Source organism: Numenius arquata, chromosome W, assembly GCF_964106895.1.
Source record: "Numenius arquata chromosome W, bNumArq3.hap1.1, whole genome shotgun sequence".
Taxonomy (NCBI): domain Eukaryota; kingdom Metazoa; phylum Chordata; class Aves; order Charadriiformes; family Scolopacidae; genus Numenius; species Numenius arquata.
The window spans coordinates 28,781,352-28,808,415 of NC_133615.1; the positions used below are offsets into that span (position 1 = coordinate 28,781,352).

The following is a 27,064-nucleotide window of genomic DNA, read 5'->3' on the forward strand; positions in this document are numbered from 1 at the left end:
TGGGCTGCGGGGAGCCTGCTCTGAAGTGCTGGTGAGCACTCCCTTCACCAGAGAAGGGCTTTTTGCAAGCATGGCTGCTAGAGCAAGGCGAGAAAAAGCAGGAATGGGAAAGGCAGCCAGGGGAGAGGAGGCTGTCAGGAGCATGTGAGGAGTGACAGCTCCCCCACATGTGGCTGGAGGACATGTAGAGGAATGCTAGGACGTAATTCCAGGGTGTCAAGGTTGAAGCAGCACATCTGAATGTGGCACGGGGAAATGGCATGCATGGGAGCTTGCTACTGCAGGGTATCAAGGGGATGTGAGCTAAGAGGGACCCTGGACTTCAAAGCATCTGGGAGAACAAGGGAGGAGTTCTGGGGTGCTCCCAGCCAGAGCAGAAAATGTGCCACAGAGCTGTGAAGAAAGAGCATTTCCTCTCTGGTGACTTTCATCCATGGATGAAATTTAATTTTTCCTTGTTGCCTAATAGACATAGCAGGCTTGCAGAAGTTAGTAACTTCTTCAGCAGTTAGGCTGGGAAGTTAAGTAACTTTGTTCAGTCCTTAAGGAAATCAAAGGAAAAACCCAGATGACCTGACCCTACACTCATATCCTTGTCAACATGAACTGATTGATAGCATAGGTCTGAAATAAAGCCTGCTGGGTTTCTCTCTGTGAAGTTGGCCTTTTGCTAGACATACAACTGAGGGTCCAATTCAAACCCTGAACAGGACTCAAAAATGACCGAGTTCAAAACCCTTGACATGAAGGAAATAACATTTCACTTGGTGCAGTTTTAATTTCATCCCTCTGCCCTGGAGTCATAGGTTTCTGAGCAGAACAGGGACTGTGGAGTGCATGTGCATTGTGGGGAGGAAAGCACGTGGAGAGATGCTGCATGTTACTAGTTTCTTACTCTTAGAAGCCTTCATGACTTCGGGGGAAAGGAAAGGACAAAAAAAAAAAGTTTTAAAATTAATTTTTTTGAAAGAGGAGCTGAAAAAGACATCAAAACAGATGAAAGAAACACATGGAAGTGGGAAAATAAACAGAGAGAGGAGAAAAAAAAAAGGAGGAAAAGCTCCTGCAGTAACACTGGATGAAAATTAAGCTTCTCAGATCTGTTTAAAAGATATTCTGTTTGATATTTTATATCTTCTGGTCTGATTATCCAGGTTCCTTTTGATGTTGCTGAGCCCTATAGAACTGAAACGTAAAAATGCACATACATATGAATTAATATAGTGGGTACACATGCACGTGCATGCACCCTCTCATGCTGTGCTTGCTGCCTGTGAATGGGAGATGGAAGATTCAGAGCCAATGGAGATGAGGTCACTTAGGAGCAAGCTCCAGTGCTCTGTCCCTGTGTTGTGTGTCCCATGCTATGGTGTCCCTGGAGAAAGAAAAGCCTCCCTGCTCTTTTCCTGGGCAGGAACCACTAGGAAAACCTCTGCGATGAGATGCACAGGCTAAGGGTGGTGTTGGTTAACATTTTGAGTTAGGAAGCTGCAGTTGTTTGTTGGCACACCAGGCCCTACTCTATGTACCTCCCAAGCCCTTGAGAAGTTGTGGACTGACAGTCACGATGACGTACGTCCATGAAAAACAGTGATATCTCTCAGAGGCTATTCAAAAAACACCCACAGCCAAAGTGGCACAAGACATGTACTCCAGGGGGTCTTGGAGCAGCTTGTGCCGCCTCACAGTCCCCATCAGAGATCATAGAATCATAGAATGGTTAGAGTTGGAAGGGACCTTAAAGATCATCGAGTTCCAACACCCCTGCCATGGGCAGGGACACCTCCCACTAGACCAGGTTGCTCAAAGCCCCATCCAGCCTGGCCTTGAACACCTCCAGGGATGGGGCATCCACAACTTCCCTGGGCAACCTGTTCCAGTGCCTCACCACCCTCACGGTAAAGAATTTCTTCCTAGTATCTAATCTAAATCTCCCCTCTTTCAGTTTAAAACCATTACCCCTCATCCTATCGCTCCACTCCCTGATAAAGAATCCCTCCCCATCTCTCCTGTAGGCCCCCTTTAGGTACTGGAAGGTTGCTATGAGGTCTCCCCGGAGCCTTCTCTTCTCCAGGCTGAACAACCCCAGCTCTCTCAGCCTGTCTTCAAAGGAGAGATGCTCCAGCCCTCTGATCATCTTCGTGGCCCTCCTCTGGACTCACTCCAACATGTCCATGTCCTTCCTGTGTTGAGGACTCCAAAGCTGGACACAGTACTCCAGGTGGGGTCTCACCAGAGCAGAGTAGAGGGGTAGAATCACCTCCCGTGACCTGCTGGCCACACTTCTCTTGATGCAGCCCAGGATGCGGTTGGCTTTCTGGGCTGCTAGTGCGCACTGCCGGCTCATGTTGAGCTTCTCATCCACCAACACCCCCAAGTCCTTTTCCTCAGGGCTGCTCTCCAGCCATTCTCTGCCCAACCTGTATTTGTGCCTGGGATTGCCACGTCCCAGGTGCAGGACCCTGCACTTGGCCTGGTTGACCTTCATGAGGTTTGCACGAGTCCACCTCTCAAGCCTGTCCAGGTCCCTCTGGATGGCATCCCTTCCCTCCAGCATGTCGACCGCGCCACACAGCTTGGTGTCGTCAGCAAACTTGCTGAGGGTGCACTCTATCCCACTGTCCATGTCTCCGACAAAGATGTTGAACAGCACTGGTCCCAGTACCGATCCCTGAGGAATGCCACTCATCCCTGGTTTCCACTTGGACATTGAGCCATTGACCGCAACCCTTTGAGTGAGGCCATTCAGCCAGTTCCTTATCCACTGAGTGGTCCATCCATCGAACCCATGACTTTCCAATTTTGAGACAAGGATGTCATGCGGGACAGTGTCAAACGCTTTGCATAAGTCCAGGGAGATGACGTCTGTTGCTCTGCCCTTGTCCACCAAGCCTGTGGCAGTATTGTAAAAGGCCACCAAATTTGTCAGGCACGATTTGCCCTTGGTGAAGCCATGTTGGCTGTCACCAATCACCTCCTTATTTTCCATGTGCCTTAGCAGAGATTCCAGGAGGATCTGCTCCATGATCTTGCCAGGCACAGAGGTGAGGCTGACTGGCCTATAGTTCCCTGGGTCTTCCTTTTTTCCTTTTTTAAAAATAGGGGTTATGTTTCCCCTTTTCCAGTCAGCAGGAACTTCACCAGACTGCCATGACTTTTCAAATATAATGGAAAGTGGTTTAGCGACTTCATCTGCCAGCTCCCTCAGGACCCATGGATGAATTTCATCAGGTCCCGGAGATGTCCCTCTTGGGCCTCTCCCACCTCCCTACTGCTCCCCATGCCTTCCCAGGCCAGCTCCAGACTGCTCAGCAATGTAGGACAAACTGATTTTCTTTCTGCCCTCCCCTTAAGGTAAGGGATCAAGGATGGCCTTAGGATGGGTCACTGATGCTATCAGGAGGATGGGGAAGGATTTTGCACAGAGCAGCAGACAGCCCTAGCATGCTAAGCCAGATGCTGTTGCTGGGGTGGGAGGAGGGAGGTGGATGAAGGCTGCATTAAAATCTCCTTCTTGGCCAGGCAACAAGCCAACTTTGCCTCTGTGCCACCACATGCAAAGCACTTTGCATGCTCCTATGAAATGCGGCCACTTTGGTGGCACCAGGACCCAACTCTGCCTGGCTACAATAAGCTCTGTGTCCCCCTCAAGCCCGGGCTGCACCATGATGGCCTCTGGTCCCCACTGCCACAACACCCACATGATTCCAAACCTTTAATCTGATTACCCTCAGGAGGCCCTCGGAGGCAGGCAAAGTGGTGTTAAGCTCATTTTACAACTGGGAACACAAGTGATTTCCATACAAATACCGAACAAGTTGGCAGCAGAGGTGGGACCCGCACTGCATCTACCTAGGCTCTTGCTCTGAGCAGGAGAACAGCTCTCTGCCTCCCATCTCCATCGCTGCATGCTTGGCTTTGCGCTGCCAGGTGCCAGCTCACACAAGGAAAACTCTCTGCTCCCTGTCCCCCCTCCTCAGGGACCAGCAACTTCCACACCACCTTCCTTATCCTCCGGTCCTCCCATGAGGATGAAGCATGATGAAGCACTCCAGCCAAATTTTGGCTCAAATGCATGCTTTCCCGCAATTTTAACACACCAACATGCTTCTAATTGTTATAAATGTTTGGAGAGGAGTGTAGGCAGCTGAGAGCAGTAGGTACAGTATTTTGGTTTTCTTAGTTGGGGCTGGTACACTTGGTTGCTTCAGCCCCAGGGCACTGGCAGTCTGGTCCCACTTTGCTAACTGCAGTACTGTGTATTTATTCTCATTTCTCTTCTCCCTTGTCTCTCCCCCACCCTCATTCGGATGTTTCCCAAGTAAATCTGTCTATTGCCACTCCCCTCTGAATGCTCCCAATTTAAAGAAAAAAAAAAAAAGGAAATTAGACAGTAAAATTATTTTAGTTTTACAGACAGCCATAAAATGATCAAAGGCTTGTCTGTAGCTAACAGTGGACATACATACACTATTCATTGAACTAAGGTGGTGGTGAGGGAAACATTTTTTTCATCTCCCTACAAATGTGTTCCTTTTAAAAAAATTGATGGAGGCAGATTTTTTAATCAAAGCAGATGCTGATCCTTCCTGCCCCTGATGCTGCTACATGTTTTGGGTTTTTTTGTGGCTGCTGTTGTCTAATCTGGACCTTTATTTATTTATTAGCACCTGAAATAGGAGATTGGAGCTCTGATTTCCCTGCTAGACTTAGGGGAACAGAAGGGAGGTGGGCTTGTCAGAGGAAAATGTTGTGAGGGTCAAACACCCCCTTCCTCGGGCTTTCCCCTCCTCCAGCTCTGTCAATGGATACAAAGGCTAAGCCTTGCTGTCTCCTTCTCTCCGTCCTTTTTACAGATGCAAATCCCTTCTGCTCAAGCTCAAGAGTGTTTCTGGGAATAAAATGTGCTCTGTGCAAATGCCTTCATTTGAAAGTGTTATGGAGATCTGGAGTTGAACTGCTGAATGACTGGCTTTTCTTTCCTTTTTTTAATACCTTTTTTTTTTTTTCAGAAGAAAACACCAATTTAGGGCTCCAATAAAATAACCAAGAAAGCCAACTCCTAAAGCGTTCGCCCTTCTTCCTCACCCAGCAGATCTGAATCTCCAGTTTCCTTCCTCTCTCCTTCACACCCTCCCTCAAAGGCTCCCATGAGATCAAAGGGTTCCCAACGAGGCTTTCATAATGAATGTCCAAGATAAACACGTTTGCTCCAAGCGTGCCACAGTTGGACCTAGCACTGGACTTTGTGGGGCTGGGCAGGACTGAGCACATGGTCCATCTCCTTTCCCTTACTGGTGCTCTGCCTGATGTCTACAAGGGTCTCTGGTCTTTTGCTCTTCAAGTTCAAGCAAGTGCATAGAGGTAGGGGTTCATTTGCTGAAAACGACTGGCAGTACCCAGCTGTTTCAATCATCCTAAAATCTAAAGCAGAGAGATGAAGCCTCAGAGAATCTAAATCAAGGATAGGTTCATCCTCCATTTCAAGAGCTCTTGCTATGAGCTATGATCAGGTCATGATGGAGGGAGATGCCTGGGCCTGGGTTGTCCTCTGCTGTAGGCCCTTCCTGAAGGCCATACTTCAGTTCCCACAGATGCCTTTTGCCTATGGGACTCCCTGGCTGTGTTCATGGGTTATGCCTAGACATAACTTAAGGGGCTCTCTTGACTCTCCAGGTGCAAAGGTGACCTGCATCAGCCAAAGATTTGGCCAAAGCATTTGTTTTTGTGTGTCAATAGGACATAAGATCAGTGCTGCAGGGCCTCGGGAGAAATTTTTCCTTTCTGTCCCCTACCACGCCATAGGCCAGGTGCTGTCGAGAGGGAGGGCTTCACACACACCAAGCACAGACCACTGCTGGAGGCATGGTATCTGACCAGATGGATCGCTGGTCTCACCTGCTATGGCAAACTATACCTGTGGATGTGGAAGGAAACTGATAGTTAAAACTGCCCAGGGAGTGCTTTTTCTTTCCATTTTATATGTATCCATGTAGCATCCATATATCTGTTTGAGCCTGACTTCCCAGGGTCTGCACACCCCTGACCTTCACCAATCTTAAAGGCTGCCCTGAGCATGCAGCTCTTCCCCAGGTCTGTAAGTAGGTGCTGGCAGCCCTACACATGGATTGAGAGATGTATCTGAATATTTAACTGTTTACTTCACTGGCCAAAATGCACATCAACAAAATAATTTAAAAAAATTATTTTCCATTTTGCAAGAGTGACTCTCCTGACCAAAAATTGAACTTTTTTTTCATTTTGTTATGTTTTGTTCCCTTTTCATTAAAAGCAAGTAGATTAATAAAAGAAACTGAGAAAAAGCACGAGAAAAAGCACAAGAAAAAGCTTTCTTTAAAAAAATGCCTCATCACCAAAATAGAAGTTTCACATTTTCACACAAATGAATTGATTGTGATATCTTATTAATAGATAGGAGCATGTGGTGGTGTGCTCTCCCTGTTTTTCCCCCTCTTCCCCCTACCTTGCCCCGGCTCCTGCTCGGGCCATGGCCATCAGTGGGAGTTGTGATGAGTTGAACCTGGACTTTGGGGGAGGGCTGGCAACACAGCCAAAACACTGTCTGGAGTGGGGACCTAGATATCTTGTTCCCATGCGAATATGACTTAGGTCAATTATCTTACTCTATAAATAGTGGACAGCCCAAGAGCCCTTTGAGCTCTCCTGTATGGCAGCGGGATGCATGCCAGGATCTCCCCTTGAGTGAGGACGCTCACTTAAGGTTCTACTCCTCGAGGCTGAGAGATTCCTTGCCACAACAGATTCTCGGTAAGTGACTAATAGCATGCTAAACTTTGAAATCTAAGCTAAGTAATGTAAAGGATTGATTGTGCATATATAATCCTTTAGACATAAGCCGATGACCAAGTCTGGGACTAGGATTGCATGCAGCCGCACCTAGACTTGTCTCTGAGAAGGAGTTTAGAAAGCAAGGGGGTCCTTTCTGAACCTCGTGACTCAACGGGAGGGTCTCCCTGACAGCTTGTCTGACCCTGTCCTCCATGCAGTAAATCATACAATCATAGAATCATAGAATGGTTAGAGTTGGAAGGGACCTTAAGATCATCGAGTTCCAACCCCCCTGCCATGGGCAGGGACACTTCCACTAGAGCAGGTTGCTCAAAGCCGTATCCAGCCTAGCCTTGAACACTTCCAGGGATGGGGCATCCACAACTTCCCTGGGCAACCTGTTCCAGTGCTTCACTACCCTCACAGTAAAGAATTTCCTCCCAATATCTAATCTAAATCTCCCCTCTTCCAATTTAAAACCATTACCCTGTGTCCTGTCACTACATCTCCTGACAAAGAGGCCCTCTCTGGCTCTCCTGTAGGCTCCCTTCAGATATTGGAAGGCTGCTATGAGGTCTCCCTGGAGCCTTCTCTTCTCCAGGCTGAACAACCCCAGCTCTCTCGGCCTGTCTTCATAGGAGAGATGCTCCAACCCCCTGATCATCTTCGTGGCCCTCCGCTGGACCCGTTCCAACAGGTCCATGTCCTTCCTGTGTTGAGGACTCCAAAGCTGGACACAGTACTCCAGGTGGGGTCTCACCAGAGCAGAGTAGAGGGGTAGAATCACCTCCCGCGACCTGCTAGCCACACTTCTCTTGATGCAGCCCAGGATGCGGTTGGCTTTCTGGGCTGCCAGTGCGCACTGCCAGCTCATGTTGAGCTTCTCATCCACCAACACCCCCAAGTCCTTTTCCTCAGGGCTGCTCTCCAGCCATTCTCTGCCCAACCTGTATTTGTGCCTGGGATTGCCACGTCCCAGGTGCAGGACCCTGCACTTGGCCTGGTTGACCTTCATGAGGTTTGCACGAGTCCACCTCTCAAGCCTGTCCAGGTCCCTCTGGATGGCATCCCTTCCCTCCAGCATGTCGACCGCGCCACACAGCTTGGTGTCGTCAGCAAACTTGCTGAGGGTGCACTCTATCCTACTGTCCATGTCTCCGACAAAGATGTTGAACAGCACTGGTCCCAGTACCGACCCCTGAGGAATGCCACTCATCCCTGGTTTCCACTTGGACATTGAGCCATTGACCGCAACCCTTTGAGTGAGGCCATTCAGCCAGTTCCTTATCCACTGAGTGGTCCATCCATCGAACCCATGACTTTCCAATTTTGAGACAAGGATGTCATGTGGGACAGTGTCAAACGCTTTGCATAAGTCCAGGGAGATGACGTCTGTTGCTCTGCCCTTGTCCACCAAGCCTGTGGCAATATTGTAAAAGGCCACCAAATTTGTCAGGCACGATTTGCCCTTGGTGAAGCCATGTTGGCTGTCACCAATCACCTCCTTATTTTCCATGTGCCTTAGCAGAGATTCCAGGAGGATCTGCTCCATGATCTTGCCAGGCACAGAGGTGAGGCTGACTGGCCTATAGTTCCCTGGGTCTTCCTTTTTTCCTTTTTTAAAAATAGGGGTTATGTTCCCCTTTTTCCAGTCAGCAAGAACTTCACCAGATTGCCACGATTTCTCAAATATGATGGAAAGCGGCTTAGCAACTTCGTCCGCCAGCTCCCTCAGGACCCGTGGGTGGATTTCATCAGGTCCCATGGACTTATGCACCTTCAGGGTCCTTAAGAGGTCTCGAACCTGATCTTCTCCTACTGTGGGCAGTTCTTCCTTCGCAGAGCCCTTGTTTTTGCCTTCCGTGACTTGGGCAGTGTGGTTAGAGCCCTTGCCGGTGAATACTGAGGCAAAAAAGTTGTTCAGTAGCTCAGCCTTATCCATATCCTGGGAGGCCAGGTCTCCCGTTTCCTTCCGGAGAGGGCCCACAACTTCCCTAGTCTTGCCTTTGTCCCTGACATATCTGTAGAAGTTTTTCTTATTGTTTTTGATGTCCCTGGCTAGATTTAGTTCTGCCTGGGCTTTCGCTTGCCTGATCTGGTTCCTGGCCACTCGGACAGTTTCTTTATATTCTGCCCATTCTACCCGTCCCTGCTTCCACCCTCTATAGGCCTCCCTTTTGGTCTTGAGCTTGTCCAGCAGCTCCTTGTTCATCCACACAGGCCTGCTGGCTATTTTGCCTGACTTCTTCTTTTTTGGGATGCACCTCTCCTGATCTTGGAGGAGGCGATCCTTGAATGCCAACCAGCTTTCTTGGGCCCCTTTCCCCTCCAGTTCTTTCTCCCACGCTACCCTGCCAATCAGATCTCTCAGGAGACCAAAGTCTGCTCTTCTGAAGTTCAGGGTAGCGAGCTTGCTGCACACCCTCCTTGCTTTCCTATGAATCTTGAATTCTACCATTTTGTGGTCACTGCAGCCAAGGCTACCCTTGAACTTGACATCCCCCACCAGTCCCTCCTTGTTGGTAAGGACAAGGTCCCACACGGCTCCTCTCCTCGTTGGCTCCTCGATCATTTGAAGAAGAAAATTATCATTAACGCATTCCAAGAACTTCCTGGATTTCACGTGCCCTGCTGTGTTGTCCTTCCAACAGATATCGGGGTGGTTAAAGTCCCCCATGAGGACCAGGGTGTGCGAGCGCGATGCTGCTCCTATCTGTCTATAGAGGGCCTCATCCTCCCTGTCACTCTGATCTGGTGGTCTGTAGCAGACCCCTACTGTAACGTCACTTGCCCCTGTTCTCCCTTTAATCCTGACCCATAAGCTCTCTGTTGGGTCTCCATCCTTCCCCAGGTGGAGCTCCACACACTCCAGCTGATCATTGACATAGAGGGCAACACCCCCACCCTGTCCTTCCTGAAGAGTCTGTATCCCTCCATTCCAACACTCCAGTCATAAGAGCCATCCCACCACGTCTCAGTAATGCCAATAAGATCGTAGCCCTGGAGGCGTGCGTGCGTCTCTAACTCCTCTTTCTTGTTCCCCATGCTGCGTGCATTTGTGTAAAGGCACTTCAGCTGGGCACCCAATGGGGCTGACTTACTGGCTGGAATGGCTCCATTTCCTTTGTGTCGCTCTTCAGGTGGCCTTGGTATCATTTTAAAAGAGAGAGCAGAGAAGGTGTGGGGGTGGGAAGGGCAGGAATTACGGCCCTTATATTAATCAGATAGAAAAGCTCTGTCCCCCACAATTCTTTCATTAGCTGTCGAGACAGGTACCCTCCAACCTCCAGCATCACATACTTCCTTGGTAACAACTACTGCTGGGAGATGATCCCTCTTGCAGACTTCATCCATATTCAAAGAGCTGTCACATCCAACTGATGCTAAGAAGCTAATCAAGTGGAATTTTCTTTTCCTTTTATTTCTCTTTTTGTTCCCCATTTTACTCCTTCTTTCATGCTAGAAAGATAGTTCCCCACCATGCAGTCAAATTCTTGTGAACCCTGGGAAAAGGCCAGATCCATGGGGGAAGGGAGACAATCCCTTTTCTGTTCACACATGAAGTCTCTGAAGATTTTTCCCTTTTTACACATCAAGCATAGACTGTTTTGTATTCCTATTAATATCATTTAAGAACAACCAAGCACAATCAGGGGCTTGACTAAGGCAGCCGTCGCACCACACTTGCTGTTTCAGGGCAGGTTGAAAATTTCCAGTCAAAACTTTTCACTGAATTTCACTGAATTTTTTTAGAGTTGGAAGGGACCATAAAGATCATCTAGTCCAACTCCCCTGCCGAAGCAGGATTGCCTAGAGCATGTCAGAGCATGTTACTCAGGACTGCATCCAGGCGGGTCTTGAAGATCTCCAGAGAAGGGGACTCCACAACCTCCCTGGGCAGCCTGTTCCAGGATTCTGTCACCCTCATCGTGAAGAAGTTCTTCCTCATATTTGAATGGAACTTCCTATGTTCCAGATTGTGCCCGTTGCCCCTCGTCCTATCTCTGGAAACCACTGAAAAGAGTCTGGCTCCCTCCTCCTTCAACCCACCCTTTAGATACTTATAAGCATTGATAAGGTCTCCCCTCAGCCTTCTCTTCTCCAGGCTAAAGAGTCCCAGCTCTCTCAGCCTTTCTTCATAAGGGAGATGCTCCAATCCTTGAATCATCCTCGTTGCCCTTTGCTGGACTCTTTCCAGTAGTTCCCTGTCCCTCTTGAATTGGGGAGCCCAGAACTGGATGCAGTATTCCAGTTGTGGCCTCACCAGTGCAGAGTAAAGGGGGGAGAATGACCTCCCTCGACCTACTAGCCACACTCTTCTTGATGCACCCCAGGATGCCATTGGCCTTCCTGGCCACAAGAGCACACTGCTTGCTCATTGTCATTTTGCTGTCTACCAGGACCCCCAAATCTTTCTCTTCAGAACTTGATTCCAGCAGGTCCACGCCTAACCTGTATTGGTGCCTGACATTCTTCTTCCCCAGGTGCAGGACCCTACACTTTTCCCTGTTGAACCTCATGAGGTTCTTTCTTGCCCAGCTCTCCAGCCTGTCCAGGTCTCGCTGGATGGCAGCACGGCCCTCCGGGGTGTCAGCCACCCCTCCCAGTTTGGTATCATCAGCAAACTTGCTGAGGATACACTCGGTCCCCTCGTCCAGGTTGCTGATGAATATGTTGAACAGGACTGGACCAAGTATTGACCCCTGGGGGACACCACTGGTTACAGGCCTCCAGCTTGAACCTGCTCCATTAATCATTAGCCTTTGGGTCCTGTCACACAGCCAGTTCTCAATCCACCTCACTGTCCCCTCATCCAGCCCACACTTCCTTAGTTTCCCAATGAGGATGCTGTGGGAGACTGTGTCAAAAGCCTTGCTGAAGTCAAGGTAGATGACATCTGCTGCCCTCCCCTCATCCAACCAACCAGTTATAGCATCGTAGAAAGCTATCAGATTGGTCAGACATGATTTACCCTTGGTAAACCCATGTTGCCCACTTCCAATAACCCCCCGCTCTTCAACTTGTTTGGAGATGACATCTAGAATGAGTCTCTCCATTACCTTCCCAGGGATGGAGGTGAGACTAACTGGTCTGTAGTTCCCAGGGTCCTCCTTCTTGCCCTTTTTGAAGACTGGAGTGATGTTGGCCTTCCTCCAGTCTTCAGGCACCTCTCCTGTTCTCCATGACCTTTCAAAGATGATAGAGAGTGGCCCAGCGATAACATCTGCCAGTTCTCTCAGCACTCGTGGGTGCATCCCATCAGGGCCCATGGACTTATGAATGTCCAGTTTGGCCAAGTGGTCCCGAACCTGGTCCTCCTCTACTGGAGGAAAAACTTCCTCTCTCCATACCCTCCCCCTTGCCTCCAAGGCCAGAGATTCATGAGGGGCAGCCTTAGCAGTGAAGACTGAAGAAAAGAAGGCATTCAGCATTTTTTGAGATAGAAAATTAAATTTCCAGGTTTTGGAAGGATGTGGCCTTATTAAAGCAGCTGATTTTACAACAGATAGAAGATGAGGGGAGTTGAGTAAAAATTATATTTTCCACACAGAAGGGTAATATTTTCGCTGATGTTTTCATTTTGTTTGCTTTTTTCCCCATGGTAAGCCCATCAGCTATACTGCGCTTGCTTCTTGTGTTCAGAACCAGACTTGCCAACGTGGTTCTGAAGTATCTGGCAATAGCTTATATGAGAATATTTTGTGTGCATTTCATGCATTTTCTACAAAAATAGTTTCTAACAGAGATTTCATGGTCATCTCTTTTAACTACATGCAAAGACTAAAGTGAGGTAGTTTCAGACACTGAGGATGAGAATGCTGAATCTGAAACAGTAGCTGCATAGGAAAATCTGACACTTATATCCTTGATGAGAAAAAAAACCCAGAAGAATAATGAAGATGCCATTTCTGCACTTTTCCATTCTGAGATTTATAGATTTCTGATCATTTGAATATTCATCTAGGGGAAAATCTGAAGCCATTGAGTTCAGATAGGCAGTGACACTTCATTTGCAACTGTATGTCAATGGATGCCAGTCAAACATGAGGAATCAGTGTCAGGAATTTCTGCTCCAGAAAATATAGAGCTTTATTTCAGTAAGAAACTGCACAACACCTGAAATATCTTATTTCCAACTTTTGAAAATGATGTATCATTAGAAAGAGACAATTCCTAAAATGAGGCCCAGATTTTTCTGAAAAAATTTTGGAAGCAACTGACCTGAAGAATCTCTAATTAAAAAAGCATCATCTATAAACAATAGCTCTGTTACAATGCCACTGATTTGTACAGTTCAGAGGAAATGCTGACATCCTCCATTCAAGCACTAATTTCAAGCTACCGAAAATGTTTTAAATCCTGACAGCATCTGTTCTTCTTCCATGAGTTAATTGAAGGGGAATAAATGTGCAAAACAAAGGAAAGAAGGAAGGCTAAGGCACAGCGTTACCAGACAAACACTGCTCCCACAAATCTCCCTTATTTCCACCATCCACTGCCAGGTTTCTTGTTAGAATGTGCAATGCATAATTTACTCCTCATGTCTCCTTTCATCATCCTGTGAGTACAGGCGGTGTTACTGCCATTCCCGTCACTGGTGCAAACTGAAACTGGCTGGTGGGTTTACTTATATGAGTGTGAACTCTGCGGGATTGCTGCTGCAACTTCTTAGCAGCCTCTGTCTTCATTACACTGGTTTTGGACCTTCCTCTCACTCTCTCTTGTCTAGTAATGTCTTGCCTCATGGAGACTGGAGAGCTAAGTTCATTAAAATGGAATTTGGTGGGTTATTGCACAAAATTACCTCTATTTACATCTGTTGCCTGTCACTTTCAATGCTCTCTGCCTTTTATCACTTAATACTTCCACTACCTGTCCATGCCAACTTTTGGTGGGCAGCAGTTGTAAACTCAAGTTAGCATTGCTTGCTGCATGCACTCCTTCCTACAGAAGCCACCTCTAACAGGCTGTGTGAGCTGGTGTCTTGATCAAGAATATTTGTTCATTGGTAAGACAGAGCTACAGCTGTCCTGATATCCAGAAATGCCAAGAATATCCATAAATGATTTTCCTAGGTTGAATTATAGTTCCTACATTGTTATTAACCCTTTGATTACTGCAAAATGTCTTTGTTGAGATCAGCTGGGAAGAAAAGAATAAAACTGAAAGTAAGCTTTTGGCTGGAGTGAGCACTGAACTTGAATCTTTCATAGCTCAACGGGGCTGGGCTGCAATATTTCAACTAAAAGAGAAGTTCTGAATTTTTGCTTGTGGGAGACAGCTTAGCAGTGATTCAATGAGTAACTGCATAACAAAATTCATGCCTATGAGGCATTCAAGAGGTGGAGACCCATTTGAGACCCTAGTGCCTTGAGTTAAAAGACTGGTTAGGCACATAGCAGATTGTGTTGTCTAGTGGCTGAGTCACAGCCTACAGAGCAGCATGTTACTCGAGTGTAGTACACACTCCTGGTTGCGCAGCACCACTCCAGGTACTAGAAAATCTTGAAAACCAATGCAGTTTCCTGTCTAACATGCCACATCCATCACCTTCACCTGTGTTTACTTGTGCAAGCAGTTCAGCAGAGACGTTGAAAGGATGAAGAGCAGTAGAGTGCATTATTTCCACAGACCTCAGCAGGCACTGGCTAATGCCCCACATCTGCAGAAGCTCAGGAAATTACATTTTTCTTCTTGCTTGCTGTTAGCAGGACACCCAAACACCTAACTGACTACCACAGTAAAGCCAGGAAATCTGTCCCTGTGAAACTTAGGCACATATGCCAACATGGGACAGCTCAGATCTGAATCAGAAACAATGGCTTTAAAGGCTTCCTTACTCACAGTTTCTTCCTGCCCTTTCATCAGTGGATTAACACAGCATCAAAGTGTCTGCCACCCTGATCTCTGACCATGAGCCTATTAAAATTGCATTGGAAGTTAACAATGAGGACAGAAAACAAAGATCAAATGAATAATGCATAAACAAAGCACTTCAATTACATATTGAAGAAAATAATATAAATATATTAGAGAGCAAAATATCTTGAATTATAAATTAGATGGGGAAATTCTTTTTTTTTTTCTCCACTTGGAGGAAAAACTGAAAGGAAATAAAGATATACATAGTATTGATTGGCTGATACAAATAAACTGTGGGGATATTTATATTTCTTTGTTGTTCAAGCTTAATAATTTTATGTGTTTTTGCAAGATAACATTTAGGTCATGCGATTTCATCAACCAATCGAGCTGCCAGGCTCTTCGCTGACACTCAGTAATGAAGTGATAGGCAGGGAAGGACACAGGACACAGTCACCTTATCTTTTTATAAATGCATTGAGTGGCATTTGGGATGCCTTCCTGCCTTTCCAGTTCATTTGCATTATGCAAGAACCCTCTAAATGTTAAAGCTTTCACTTGCAGCGGAAGTTTGATGCTTCCAGCAGCATTCAAGGATATCTGTCTTGGAGTGGCATAAAAAAGACGATGTGCAGTTGTGTGTGGGGACAGGGCTGCGTATGCATGTGTGCAACAGCCAGCTAAGACACTCTGGAGCTGTCTCTGGCACCAAAGCAACGTGTGGCGTCCATTCGAGTTGACAGACCTAACCAACCTGAAATCATCTGAGTGCAGTTTCTGAAGTGGTTTGAAAGTGGAGTGTCAGGAAGATGTTTGCAAGGTGGCTGACATCTCCCAGCATGGTTTAATGGCATCCCTCCCTTGTCATAACTCTCCTCACGCTTCACAAATAATAACAGCAGTGGAAAGACTTGGCAAGACGGAGTTGGGGGCAGGAATGGAAACATGTGGAAGGGCCGGGAGGCAGAAAAGTGAAAATCGCTGGAGAAAAAAACACTTGAAAGGGCTTGAATCAGCCTGAACGTTAGTACCTGGGAGGGTTGTGGGCATTTCTTGCTTTCCACATCATTCTCACATCATGTTAAACAAAGGATATGGATTTACCTGCCTTTGCCAATCATCAGCCCAATCTAGAGCAGCAAGCAAGGATGAAATCTCTCTTGGTATGGAGACCTGTCTTTAAAGGTATATGTCCTGGTTCTCACAGGGATAGGGTTAATTTTCCCCAGGTTCTGACAGGGACACAGGTATTCCATACCATGTGATGCTATGACCACCCATAGCCAGGAATTGGCCAGGGGAAGGGGCAGGAAGTCGCTGCTTGGAAGTGGGCTGGGGCATCCTGGGTCGGGTTGGTTGGTGGTACCATAATCATGTTTGTGCATTCGTCTATCAGTGTTATTGTTGTTTTCCTGTTCCTTTTGCTGTTCTGTTAAACTGCCTTTGTCGTTCTGTTAAACTGCCTTTGTCTCAACTCACGAGTTTTGCCTTTTTCTTCCGATTCTCCCCCCACGGCTGTGGGGAGGCGAGAGAGAGCGGAGTGTGGTTCTTTGTTGCTGTCTGAGGCTAAACCACGACAGTCCTTTTTGGCGCTCAACGTGGAGCTCGAAGGGTTGACATAATGACAAATCCATCCAGAGCTTGTTAAAACGAATTTGTTGTGTGCATTTACTATATTAGTTAAGTAGGCGCCGGTCACCATGTTGCTTTGGTTGTTCTCGTGGCTGTGCTATGTAAATTCTTATATGGCTTATGTACTCCCTGCGATGTGGTTTGTCACCTCTGGGAGAGGGATCAGGATTATCATTTTGCTGTCCTGTGTAATATCAGTTTATGATATGATAACATAACTGTTCAAACGGTTATGTTGGGGTGTTTATGTGGTATTGTTGTCCTGCCCGTACCTCAGGCACTGTCTCTCAGAATTTATTAATAATCACACCTAATCTATGGGGGAAACAGGGGGGGATACTTTTCCCCAACTCTTTCATCTCCCTTTTCTCTTTCAGGCCAGGTATGACAGCTTTTGAGAATTTTGAATATCCTTGGGATGCTCAAACTAGCATGTTCCTATAGTTATGTCTCCTGAATGTGTTACAGGTCTTGTTTAGGGTTAAACAACTATTTAAGACTACCACCCAGAGATCTGCCTCGAGGCTGGATAGTCATGGGTGGCATGGCATGTGGGAGAATATGGGCAGGAATCTAGAGAGCTTCTCACCTCCAATGGTTTGGGACTTCACCCCCAAACAACTACAGGACCCTGATAAAGTGATAGAATATCTGAAAGAAAAATGCTGTGGCTATTCCAGAGGGGCACAACTCACCGCACTGTGCTGGGCCATGGCCATTATCTACCAAACACTTCTCGATATTATGCAGCACCCTCAGGACAGAGAGGGGGAAACCAAGCCGACATATACTGTGGCTACTCCAACCCCTGCAACAGGCACTGCGGCTACTCCAATCCCAGTGGCAGGCAATGTGGATACCCCAACCCCGGTGGCAGGCACTGCAGCTGAACCAGAAATCCAACCCGTGCTGGTATCGGTTGCCCCTATACCGAAGAAATACACTAAGAAATCAGTTTGCTTAGTGAGGGATGACGACGAACCAGGACCATCATGAGAACAGGAGGAAGTGGCAGAACCAGAGATAATCACCCGATCCCTATCCCTGAGCGAGCTGCAGGACACGCAAAAAGATTTCAACTGACTTCCAGGCGAGTACATTGTCACCTGGCTGCTCTGATGATGGGATAACAGAGCTAGTAGCCTGGAATTAGAGGATAGGGATGAGAGGCAGCTGGGATCCCTGTCTAGGGAAGGGGGCATTGACAAGGCGATTGGGAAAAAGGCTAACGGTAGACGATCATGGCCTGAATGAAGTCTGTGGAATAATCCCTAAAATAAAATTATATTAAAAATGTAGTATTGTTCATACGTTAAGGAAAGGTATAAAATAGAAACATTTCCAGGGTGGAACACAGCGGCGGCTGGTATGCGAAGAATCCGCTACATCTATGACTCCCTGAACAATATTGCTTGCAAAAGCAACACGGAGGATGGAGTGGAGTGAAGATTCCATGGCCAAGCTCTGTGATTATACAGCAGATATGGGAATGAGGGGATCCTGTGGAACTGATAAGCTGCATATTTGTTATCCTGAGCCAACAGTCTGTCAAATTTTGATGAAATGCTGTCCTTTGTGCGAACTTTGCTCATTATAATGTCATTATAATACCAAAACACACCTCCAGCCCAAAGGCTACCCGCCTCCAAGGTGCGACCACTCCTTCTTGAGTCTGCGCCCTGAATTTTTCGTAAACTATACCTTTAAATGCGAGGCGAGAGAATTTTACACCAATCATAATAAAGGTATTTATGACTAGAGTCACTCAAACTCCACCTAGAAGGTAAAAAATAATATAAAAATAGCCCAAGAAAGGGGGGATGCTAGGGAAGACACCATCGTAAACAAGTCAGGGAGGACCCCATCACAGACTGCCTTTGACTCCCGGGACCAGTTGACGGGATGAGCCTTTCTTCCCCCCCATAGGGACGCCTGTGGGTAAGGCTTAGACTATACCGAGTGCTTCCTCGGGGAACTTAGAAATCCCTCTAGAGGGTTACCTTTTACATTTATAGCCAGGCTGTATTGTTTGTAACTTTGTTGTGTGCTTTGTACCATTAACAATATTTTTACTTGCACGTGCTTTGCAGACAGTGTATTTATCACCAGCAAACCATAAGAACCTTTATATCTGTTGCTTAAATAAATTGCACTGCTTAAGTAGCTAGCCATTTCGGTTTCTCATTGAATGCGACCAAACACTAGAGTGTGGCTGTGCTAGTTCATGAGCACGACTAGACCGAAGGTGCAGTCCACTATTAGCGTATCTGGAATCGTGATAGTTTAATATATTAAGCATGACTGGACTGATAGTGGTGAATTGGGCATCACTCAGAATTTAAACCTAGCTGCCCCTAGCCTCCCACCTTGGTGAGGAGTGTTAGAACACAAGGGGGTTTATTTTCTGCCAAAACTATTTTGCCTATTAACACAACAAAGTCACACCACAGCTGAGTGCTGCCATGCCGGACATGTTAGACCTTCAATACGAACTGGAGTCCAAGGCAGCCAAGTAGTATGCCAGAATGGATATCGCTAATGCATTCTTCTCAATCCCTGTGGCAGCAGAGTGCAGATCACAGTTTGCTTTCACTTGGAGGGGTGTCCAGTACACCTGGAATCAACTGTCCCAGGGGTGAAAACGCAGCCCTACCATTTGCCATGGACTGATCCAGACTGCACTGGAACAGGGTGAAGCTCAGGAACACCTGCAGTACATTGACGACATCATCGTATGGGGCAACACAGCAGAAGTTGTTTTTGAGAAGGGGAATAAAATAATTCAAATCCTTCTGAAAGCTGGTTTTGCCATAAGACGAAGTAAGGTCAAGGGACCTGCACAGGATATCCAGATTTTAGGAATAAAATGGCAAGATGGATGCTGTCAGATCCCAATGGATGTGATCAATAAAACAGCAGCTATGTCTCCACCAACCACTAAAAAGGAAGCACAAGCTTTCCTGGGCATTGTTGGATTTTGGAGGATGCATATCCTAGATTACAATCTGATTGTGAGCCCTCTATATCAAGTGACCCAGAAGAAGAACAATTTTAAATGGGGTCCTGAGCAGCGACAACCTTTTGAACAAATTAAACAGGAAATAGTCCATGCAGTAGCTCTGGGGCCAGTCCGGGAGGGACAAGATGTTAAAAATGTGCTTTACACCGCAGCCGGGGAGAACGGCCCTACCTGGAGCCTCTGGCAGAAAGCGCAAGGGGAGACTCGAGGTCGACCCCTAGGGTTTTGGAGTCAGGGATACAGAGGATCCGAAGCCCGCTATACCCCCACAGAAAAAGAGATATTGGAAGCACATGAAGAGGTTCAAGCTGCTTCGGAAGTGGTTGGTACTGAAGCACAGCTTCTCTTAGCACCTTGACTGCCGGTGCCGAGTTGGATGTTCAAAGAAAGGGTCCCTGCCACACATCATGCAACATGGAGTAAGTGGATTGCACTGATCACGCAGCGAACTCGAGTGGGAAACCCCAGTCACCCAGGAATTCTGGAAGTAATCATGGACTGGCCAGAAGGCAAGGATTTTGGAATATCACCAGAGGAGGAGGTGACGCTTGTGGAAAAGGCCCCACTGTATAATAAGCTACCAGAAAATGAGAAGAGTTATGCCCTGTTCACTGATGGGTCCTTCTGGATTGTGGGAAAGCATCTAAAGTGGAAGGCTGCCGTGTGGAGTCCTACACAACAAGTTGCAGAAGCCACTGAAGGACAATGTGAATAGAGCCAGTTTGCAGAGGTGGAAGCCATCCAGCTGGCTTTAGACATTGCTGAATGAGAAAAATGGCCAGTACTTTATCTCTATACTAATTACGCCTTGTGGGGGTGGTTACGGCAGTGGAAGCAGAGCAACTGGCAGCGCAGAGGCAAACCCATCTGGGCTGCCCCATTGTGGCAAGATATTCCTGCCCAGGTAGAGAATCTGGTTGTGAAAGAACATCACGTAGATGCCCATGGACCCAAGAGTCGGGCCACTGAGGAACATCAAAACAACCAGCAGGTGGATCGGGCTGCTAAGATTGAAGTGGCTCAGGTGGATCTGGACTGGCAGCATAAGGGTGAATTATTCATAGCTCGATGGGCCCATGACTCCTCAGGCCATCAAGGAAGAAATGCCACGTATAGATGGGCTCGTGACCGAGGGGTGGACTTGACCATGGACACGATTGCACAGGTTATCCATGTATGTGAGACATGTTGCAATCAAGCAATCCAAGTGGTTAAAGCCTCTTTGGTATGAAGGACGATGGCTGAAATACAAATATGGGTAGGCCTGGCAAATTGATTATATCACACTCCCACAAACCCATCAAGGCAAGTGCCATGTGCTCACAATGGTGGAAGCCACCACTGGATGGCTGGAAACATACCCTGTGCCCCATGCCACCACCCAGAACACCATCCTGGGCCTTGAAAAACAAGTCCTGTGGCGACATGGCACCCCAGAGAGAATTGAGTCGGACAACGGGACTCATTTCTGAAACAGCCTCATAGACATGTGGGCCAAGGAGCATGGCATTGAGTAGGTATATCACATCTCTCATCATGCACCAGCCTCTGGAAAGATAGAACGATACAATGGACTGTTAAAAACTGCACTGAGAGCAATGGGTGGTGGGACTTCAAAACACTGGGATACACATTTAGCAAAAGCTACCTGGCTAGTTAACACCAGGGGATCTACCAACCGAGCTGGACCTGCCCAATCAAAACTTCCACGTGCTGTGGAAGGGGATAAAGCCCCCGTAATGCACATGAAGAATATGTTAGGGAAGACAGTCTGGGTTAGTCCTGCCTCAGGCAAAGGCAAACCCGTCCGTGGGATTGCTTTTGCTCAAGGTGCACCCACCTGGGTGCACTTGGTGGGTGATACGGAAGTATAGGGATGTTTGATGTGTACTTCATGGGTGAGAACAGCCAATGAATCAAATTGTATGATAATTGCTAAGTAACTCTGCCACTGTGTGTCCTCATTGCTATAATTGCTATTGGTTGTACTACAGTAAGAACCACCCAAACTAATGACAGATGGACTTTGATGAAAAACCAAGTGCAGCGGTGACGGGATCAGAACTGACCTCAGCAGCTGGCACCCAGCAACTTCACTGAGACGGACATCTTCAGCCCATGGACCGTGGACATGAGCCACACCGGATACATCAGCTGCGATCTCTGAGAATACAGCATGCAACAGTCCAGCACCACACACCATCTTGCCTGCCCTGAGAGTGTTCTAACAGATGGAGCCCAAAGTCATGGATTAAATTAACTGAACGGACCTTTTAGAGGGATGGCCCATAGACTAAGGGTATTATATCTGTATGAATATATATGTACATATATATATAAAAGACAGGGGAAAGTGGTGGCAATTAATTGGAAACTGTAAGATCCAAGCATGACATAGATGGTATAGAATAAGGGGTGGACAATGTCCTGATTCTGGCAGGGATAGGGTTAATTTTCCCCAGGATCTGACAGGGACACAGGTATTCCATACCATGTGACTGCTATGCCCAGTCCATAGCCGGGAGCCGGTGGAGGGAGGGGAGGGGGCACGAAGTCTCAGCTTGGGAGAGAGCTGGGGTGTTCCCAGGTCTGGTTAGTGAGCCGTGGTACCATAATGGTGTTTGTGCATTCGTCTATCAGTGTTATTGTTGTTGTTTTCCTGTTCCCTTTGCTGTTCTGTTAAACTGCCTTTGTCTCAACCCAGAAGTTTTGCCTTTTTCTTCCAATTCTCCCCCCATGACTGTTGGGGGGGGGCAAGAGAGCAGAGCGTGGTTCTTTGTTGCTGTCTGAGGCTAAACCACGACAAGGTGCTAATTGTATTTATGTATTTGTTACGATATGTTTGGCGGGTGTGATATCAGATTAAAGCCAATGAATAAAGGTAACCTGGTAGTTCAGCAAAATTTTTATAAGTTATAAATCATTAGTACCATTAACATAAGACATCATGAATAATAGGTAAGGTTATGAGTTTCATAGCTGGTTGTTTAAGAATACAACAGGAACCTAGGAATGGGAACAAATTGAAGAAGTTGCTCACCGAAACACGTTGCAAGCCAAAGAAGAACCATATATGGCTAGACAGACTGAGTTCACCAAGCCGTCACTACTGGTTTTGGGGTCTATGGCCACTGAGGACCACCAGATGGACCACCACGACTCGACCAAGCATGCGTTCTATAGGAGGGGACTATGTAAATGAACTCTGAGAATTTAAGTGAATATGTATAACTATTCTGGGAAATCAAAATGCTTATGAATGTGATAGCCTAATAAAAACTGTGTTTTGTTTAACATACGGTATGCACGCTAGGAGCGATCCCCCGTGCATCCAGCACTGTAATAAGGAATGCCTGCCTTCTAAAACTTCAAAGAGTCTTAGAGGGTTTCTTCATAGCCAGATTTTACGGTAACATTTTGGCACCCCAGATGGGACACTACTCCAGAACCTTGACGGATCTGTGGGATCGTGGGCCCTCCAGCCGGCACTGAGGGATTCTCGGGGAGAACCGGCGATCCCCGGACCGAAGAGCTTGGAGCAAGATCCCTGGAAAAGGTAAAAGGCATTCTTTCAGTAAAATTTGGGATTTGGTTGCCTGCCCATAAGACGCGGTGAAAGCCCCGCAGGGTTGGGCTATAAAGGTACCTAAGGGGTTAGAGTCCCCATTGGAAGGGGTTCGAGTCCCCATTGGATAAGTTCCTTTGGACGAAAGTCAGAGGAACGCCCGGGTTTTGGATAAGGGGTTCAAGTCCCTGGTTTGGTTAAAGTTTAGGTATTTGCTCTTAAGACCGTGGCGGGAGGGGCCCGCACCAAGAGTGAATATAGGACCTAGGTAACTATTCTTAACGCCGCGGTGGGGAAGGGGTGTAAGATTTGAATGCTGATAGTACTATCCCTATATTTTGTATTGTTTATCTTGTGGTTTGTGCTCTTTGCTTGTCTACCCTATAGATCTGAAAGTTGTTGATTGGCCCTATATTTTGTATTGTTTATCTCGTGTTTTGTGCTGCCTGTTTAGTGTTTTATGTTTTGTGCAACTTGTCTGTTTACCCTATATATAAATATATATATATATATTTAAAGGTTGTTGATCGGCCTTTTGAGACGAAATGGGTACAGGATCATCTAAGGGTGGTATTTTAAAGAAGTTGCCTTTAGGATGTATTCTGAGACAGTGAAGGCAGATTGGTAGACCCCCGGGTGGGGTTGCGACAGGAGAGAATCTAATTAAATATTGTAATCAATGGTGGCCGTTATATAAACTGGAGGGTGGAGAAAAATGGCCCGTAAATGGTACTCTAAATTGTAATACTATGTTACAATTAATGTTTTTCTTGAGAAGAGCAGGGGACCGGAGGAGTCTTTCCCAGCAGAACATCTGGTTGGTTAAAGCAGAGCTGGGAAGTGGAGAAATAGAATTTTTAGTTGATACAGGGTCTACTTATTCTGTTTTGAATACTATGGAAGGAGAATTGAGTAACAAAAATATAAGCGTTATTGGTGCAACAGGAATCCGCAAAACTTGGCTCTTTTTCAAAGCCTTGAGATTAAAATTGGGAAAACAATGGGTTATTCAAGGAGGAAGAGGGCAGCAAGCATGCTACTGCATGCAAGAGTTTCCTCCTACCTCCACTGGGCTTCTGGTTTTGGTGGGACTGGGAGGCGGGTTGCATCTGGAGACAAATTAAAATAAACACTGCAAAGCAAGAGCTGGGGGGTCAAAGCGCTCGACCGAGTTGAGGGGTTTGAACTCCTGACTTAAAAAACTGGCTCTGCCACCTTCTTGCTGGCTCATCTTGGTCAAGTTGCCCCATACTTCTGCACCTCAGTTTCCCCTTTGTAAGACTGAGAGGAGAAGGCAGTGCTAGGTTAGAGGAATGAAGATTAATCCCAGAGCAGACCAAACACATCAGGATGACATTATACATGTTACAACAGTGTCACATAGGGGATGAACATGGTTCTTCTAAAATGCCTCATCAGCACTACATACTCTCAATTAAATGCAATTATAGCCCCAAAAAAATGATCAGGAGCTAACTGACAGAGTCTATGCTGATTTGATATTTCCCCCACTTCCAAAGAAAGAGGCATGTTCTCCAAGCGTTTGCTAATTAGTGTTGCCCACTTGTCAGCGTAAGACTGGGAAGCCAGACTTTTGGCCCTGTTTTTGGTCAGTTCATTGCATGAGGGAAAGATGCTGCCTCTGGATTTCTGGCAGGGGATGCACCCAGCAGAACAAGCCACGTCACCCATGAAGTCTGTGCGCTGCCAGACAGAGGAAAGACTTGTTTCTGTCAGGCGTGAAGACAGTGAGAGAGCCGAGGAGCTGGGGAACCAGGTACGCTCCTTCCCGCATCTCCAGATGGCTGTCTCAGCTGTCTCTGCAGCCGTAAGAGGCAGTTTAGGAACTGAAAGCCTGCACCTGCTGCTGAAAGGAACATGATTTTGTAGGTGCTTGGTGTCTGAGGGTTTCAATGTGCAATAAAAGATAATTTATAGTAATCATAACAATCACAGGTGAAACCTTGAGGCCTTTAACAGTCTTTTGTGGGGCAGAATGATCACATAAGCTGGTGACAAGTTTGCTGTCTCAAGGACTGAGTAAACGACTGAACTGCAGTCCAAGGACTATCTCAGTAATAATACAGCAAAGGGAATGCAAAGACCCTCCTTGCTTTAGCTAATACACCTGAGGAAGGGCTTCTGTACACCCAAATTTTGTCTTCTCCCCTCCCTCCATACATAGCAATCTATAACATGCAGTCTAATAAGAATAGATGAGTGGGGTTTTTTTGCTTACTAACTTTGTCTAAAACACAGATATGACTGTCCTTTATAGAAAACATAAAAGTTTGTTGGGCCAAATATGTCTCTGACGTAATGCATTTGAGCACAGTCGAGATCCATTTTAACCATTGTGTCCAGCTATGCAAGGGGTATCTGAGGCATGCATACAGCTCCCTACTGTCCCTTGGTCACATACACACCGCAAGGTACATGGAGAAATCTCCCAAGCCCCTTTTTAAATGTCTTTCCAGCAGATGTACAGTGGGCAGGCTCCTGTGAGGATGGAGGGCATCTCCTAGAGGACAGGAGCCTGTGTTCCTTTGGTAGCAATGACTGACATCGTGGTAGCCTCTCAGGCTTGAATGGGCTCTGCCAGCCCTCTGGGAGTGTATTTACAAATTAAACGAAAGAGACAACAGATGCTTTCACATTACTTCACAAGGAACTGAATGACAAGGTCAAGGAAGAGGAAAGGAAGAAAAGCACTTTGTCAAAAGGACCTCAGTGGCCAGGATTATCTTAAATGGACTCACACCTACGGCACTGGGGGAGTCCCTGTGCTCTGAGAAAGCCTGTCCTTTGGATGAGCTGTTCAGCTAGCATCCTTTCTCTTGCTTCTCTTGACTTTCCAGACAGAGGATAAAGCATCTCCTCTCACCGAGGAGACCAGCTCCAGTGCAGGTAAGTCCACACTGGGGAAGGGAATCGCAGAAAAAAGGGCCGGCAAGGGGCTCTTTTTGGAGCTTTTCGAAGCCGGGAAAAGCAGCTAGCCTGTGCTGGAAACCGGCAGCTTGTGGGCGGGCTGCTGAGGTGGCATGAGCAGAGCCAGCACCACCAGCGGCAGATTTAAACGAGGCGTAAACGCCGAGACCACTTCCCCCCTCATAAAGGATGCCTTTCGGAAGCGCAGCGACCTGGTCGAGCAGGCAGGCAGCGAGTGGGTGTCAGCTGGGAGCACCAGACAAGGTCTGGCTCCCTGGGCGGGCAAAAAGGGGCGGCACAACAGTCAGGGCGCAGCAGCTTGCGTGGCAGTTTGCACGGGAGAGCATTGAAAGACTGCCAACTCGGCCAGGAAACAATGGCATTCCCTCGGAAGAAGACCATAGCATCTGTGAACTCAGCACCCACCAGTTTTGATGCAGCTTCCCAGACAGAGCTCTCGTGGAACATGCTGCTACTTAGGTGTGCCCTGCTCTTATGTCGGTGTCGGATGGCAGCAGTGAGTGTGCCTGTGGGAGGTGTGCCCAGGTAGAGGAGCTCCTCTGCTTAGTGATGGAGCTCAGGGCGGAGGTAAGCAGGTTGAGGGCCATCGGGGAATGTGAGAGAGACAGATGCTTGGAGTCGCACCCTGCTTCCTGTGAGAGAAACCCAGCAGGCAGACAAAGCCCCTGCTACAGAGAACTCCCTGTCCACTCTCCACCCGACTGAATGTGGTGACTTGGAGGACAGGGGGCATGGCAAGAAGTTCCTGCCCGGTGCAACAGGCGCTGCAGTCACACCTGCCCGGTGACTACCCCACCTTCCCAGATGCCTCTGCATTAACGGGTACAGTGTTCTACAAGGGGAACTGGACAATGACGAGGAAGACAGTTCTTCCAGCTTGGAGGCGTCATCAAGATCTAGTCGGACCACCCCCCACATTGCAACATCTGCAGTAAAGAATAAAAGACAAGTCATTGTCATAGGCAACTTGCTACTGAAGGAAGCAGAAGGCCCGATGTGCAGACCAGACCCACTAAACAGGGAGGTCTGCTGCCTCCCTGGGGCCCTGGTTAATGATGTAAAGAAGCAGCTTCCTTCCCTAGTATGGCCCTCAGATTATTACCCCTTTTTGATCTTTCAGGTAGGCAGTGACGAAGTAGTGAAAAGAAGTCCAAGGGCAATGAAGAGAGATTTCAGGACCTTGGGAAGACTGGTCAAGGGATTGGGAGCACAAGTCATGTTCTCCT

General features: G+C 47.3%; 1 protein-coding gene across 48 annotated transcripts in view; it reads right to left on the bottom strand.

Moving 5' to 3' along the window:
• Positions 1–27,064, bottom strand: part of LOC141476573 (CUGBP Elav-like family member 4) — an 800,950-nt gene that overhangs the window by 263,379 nt on the left and 510,507 nt on the right. For 12 of the 48 annotated variants that reach the window (XM_074165301.1, XM_074165318.1, XM_074165296.1 and 9 more), the window contains exon 5: positions 6,984–6,995. The exons of 26 other annotated variants lie outside the window; for them this stretch is intronic. In XM_074165301.1, the coding sequence (XP_074021402.1) occupies positions 6,984–6,995 (12 nt within the window). Of the gene's footprint in view, positions 1–3,728; positions 3,741–6,983; positions 6,996–27,064 lie in introns of all 48 variants that reach the window. 10 more of the 48 variants (XM_074165315.1, XM_074165293.1, XM_074165319.1 and 7 more) reach the window with 1 other exon arrangement.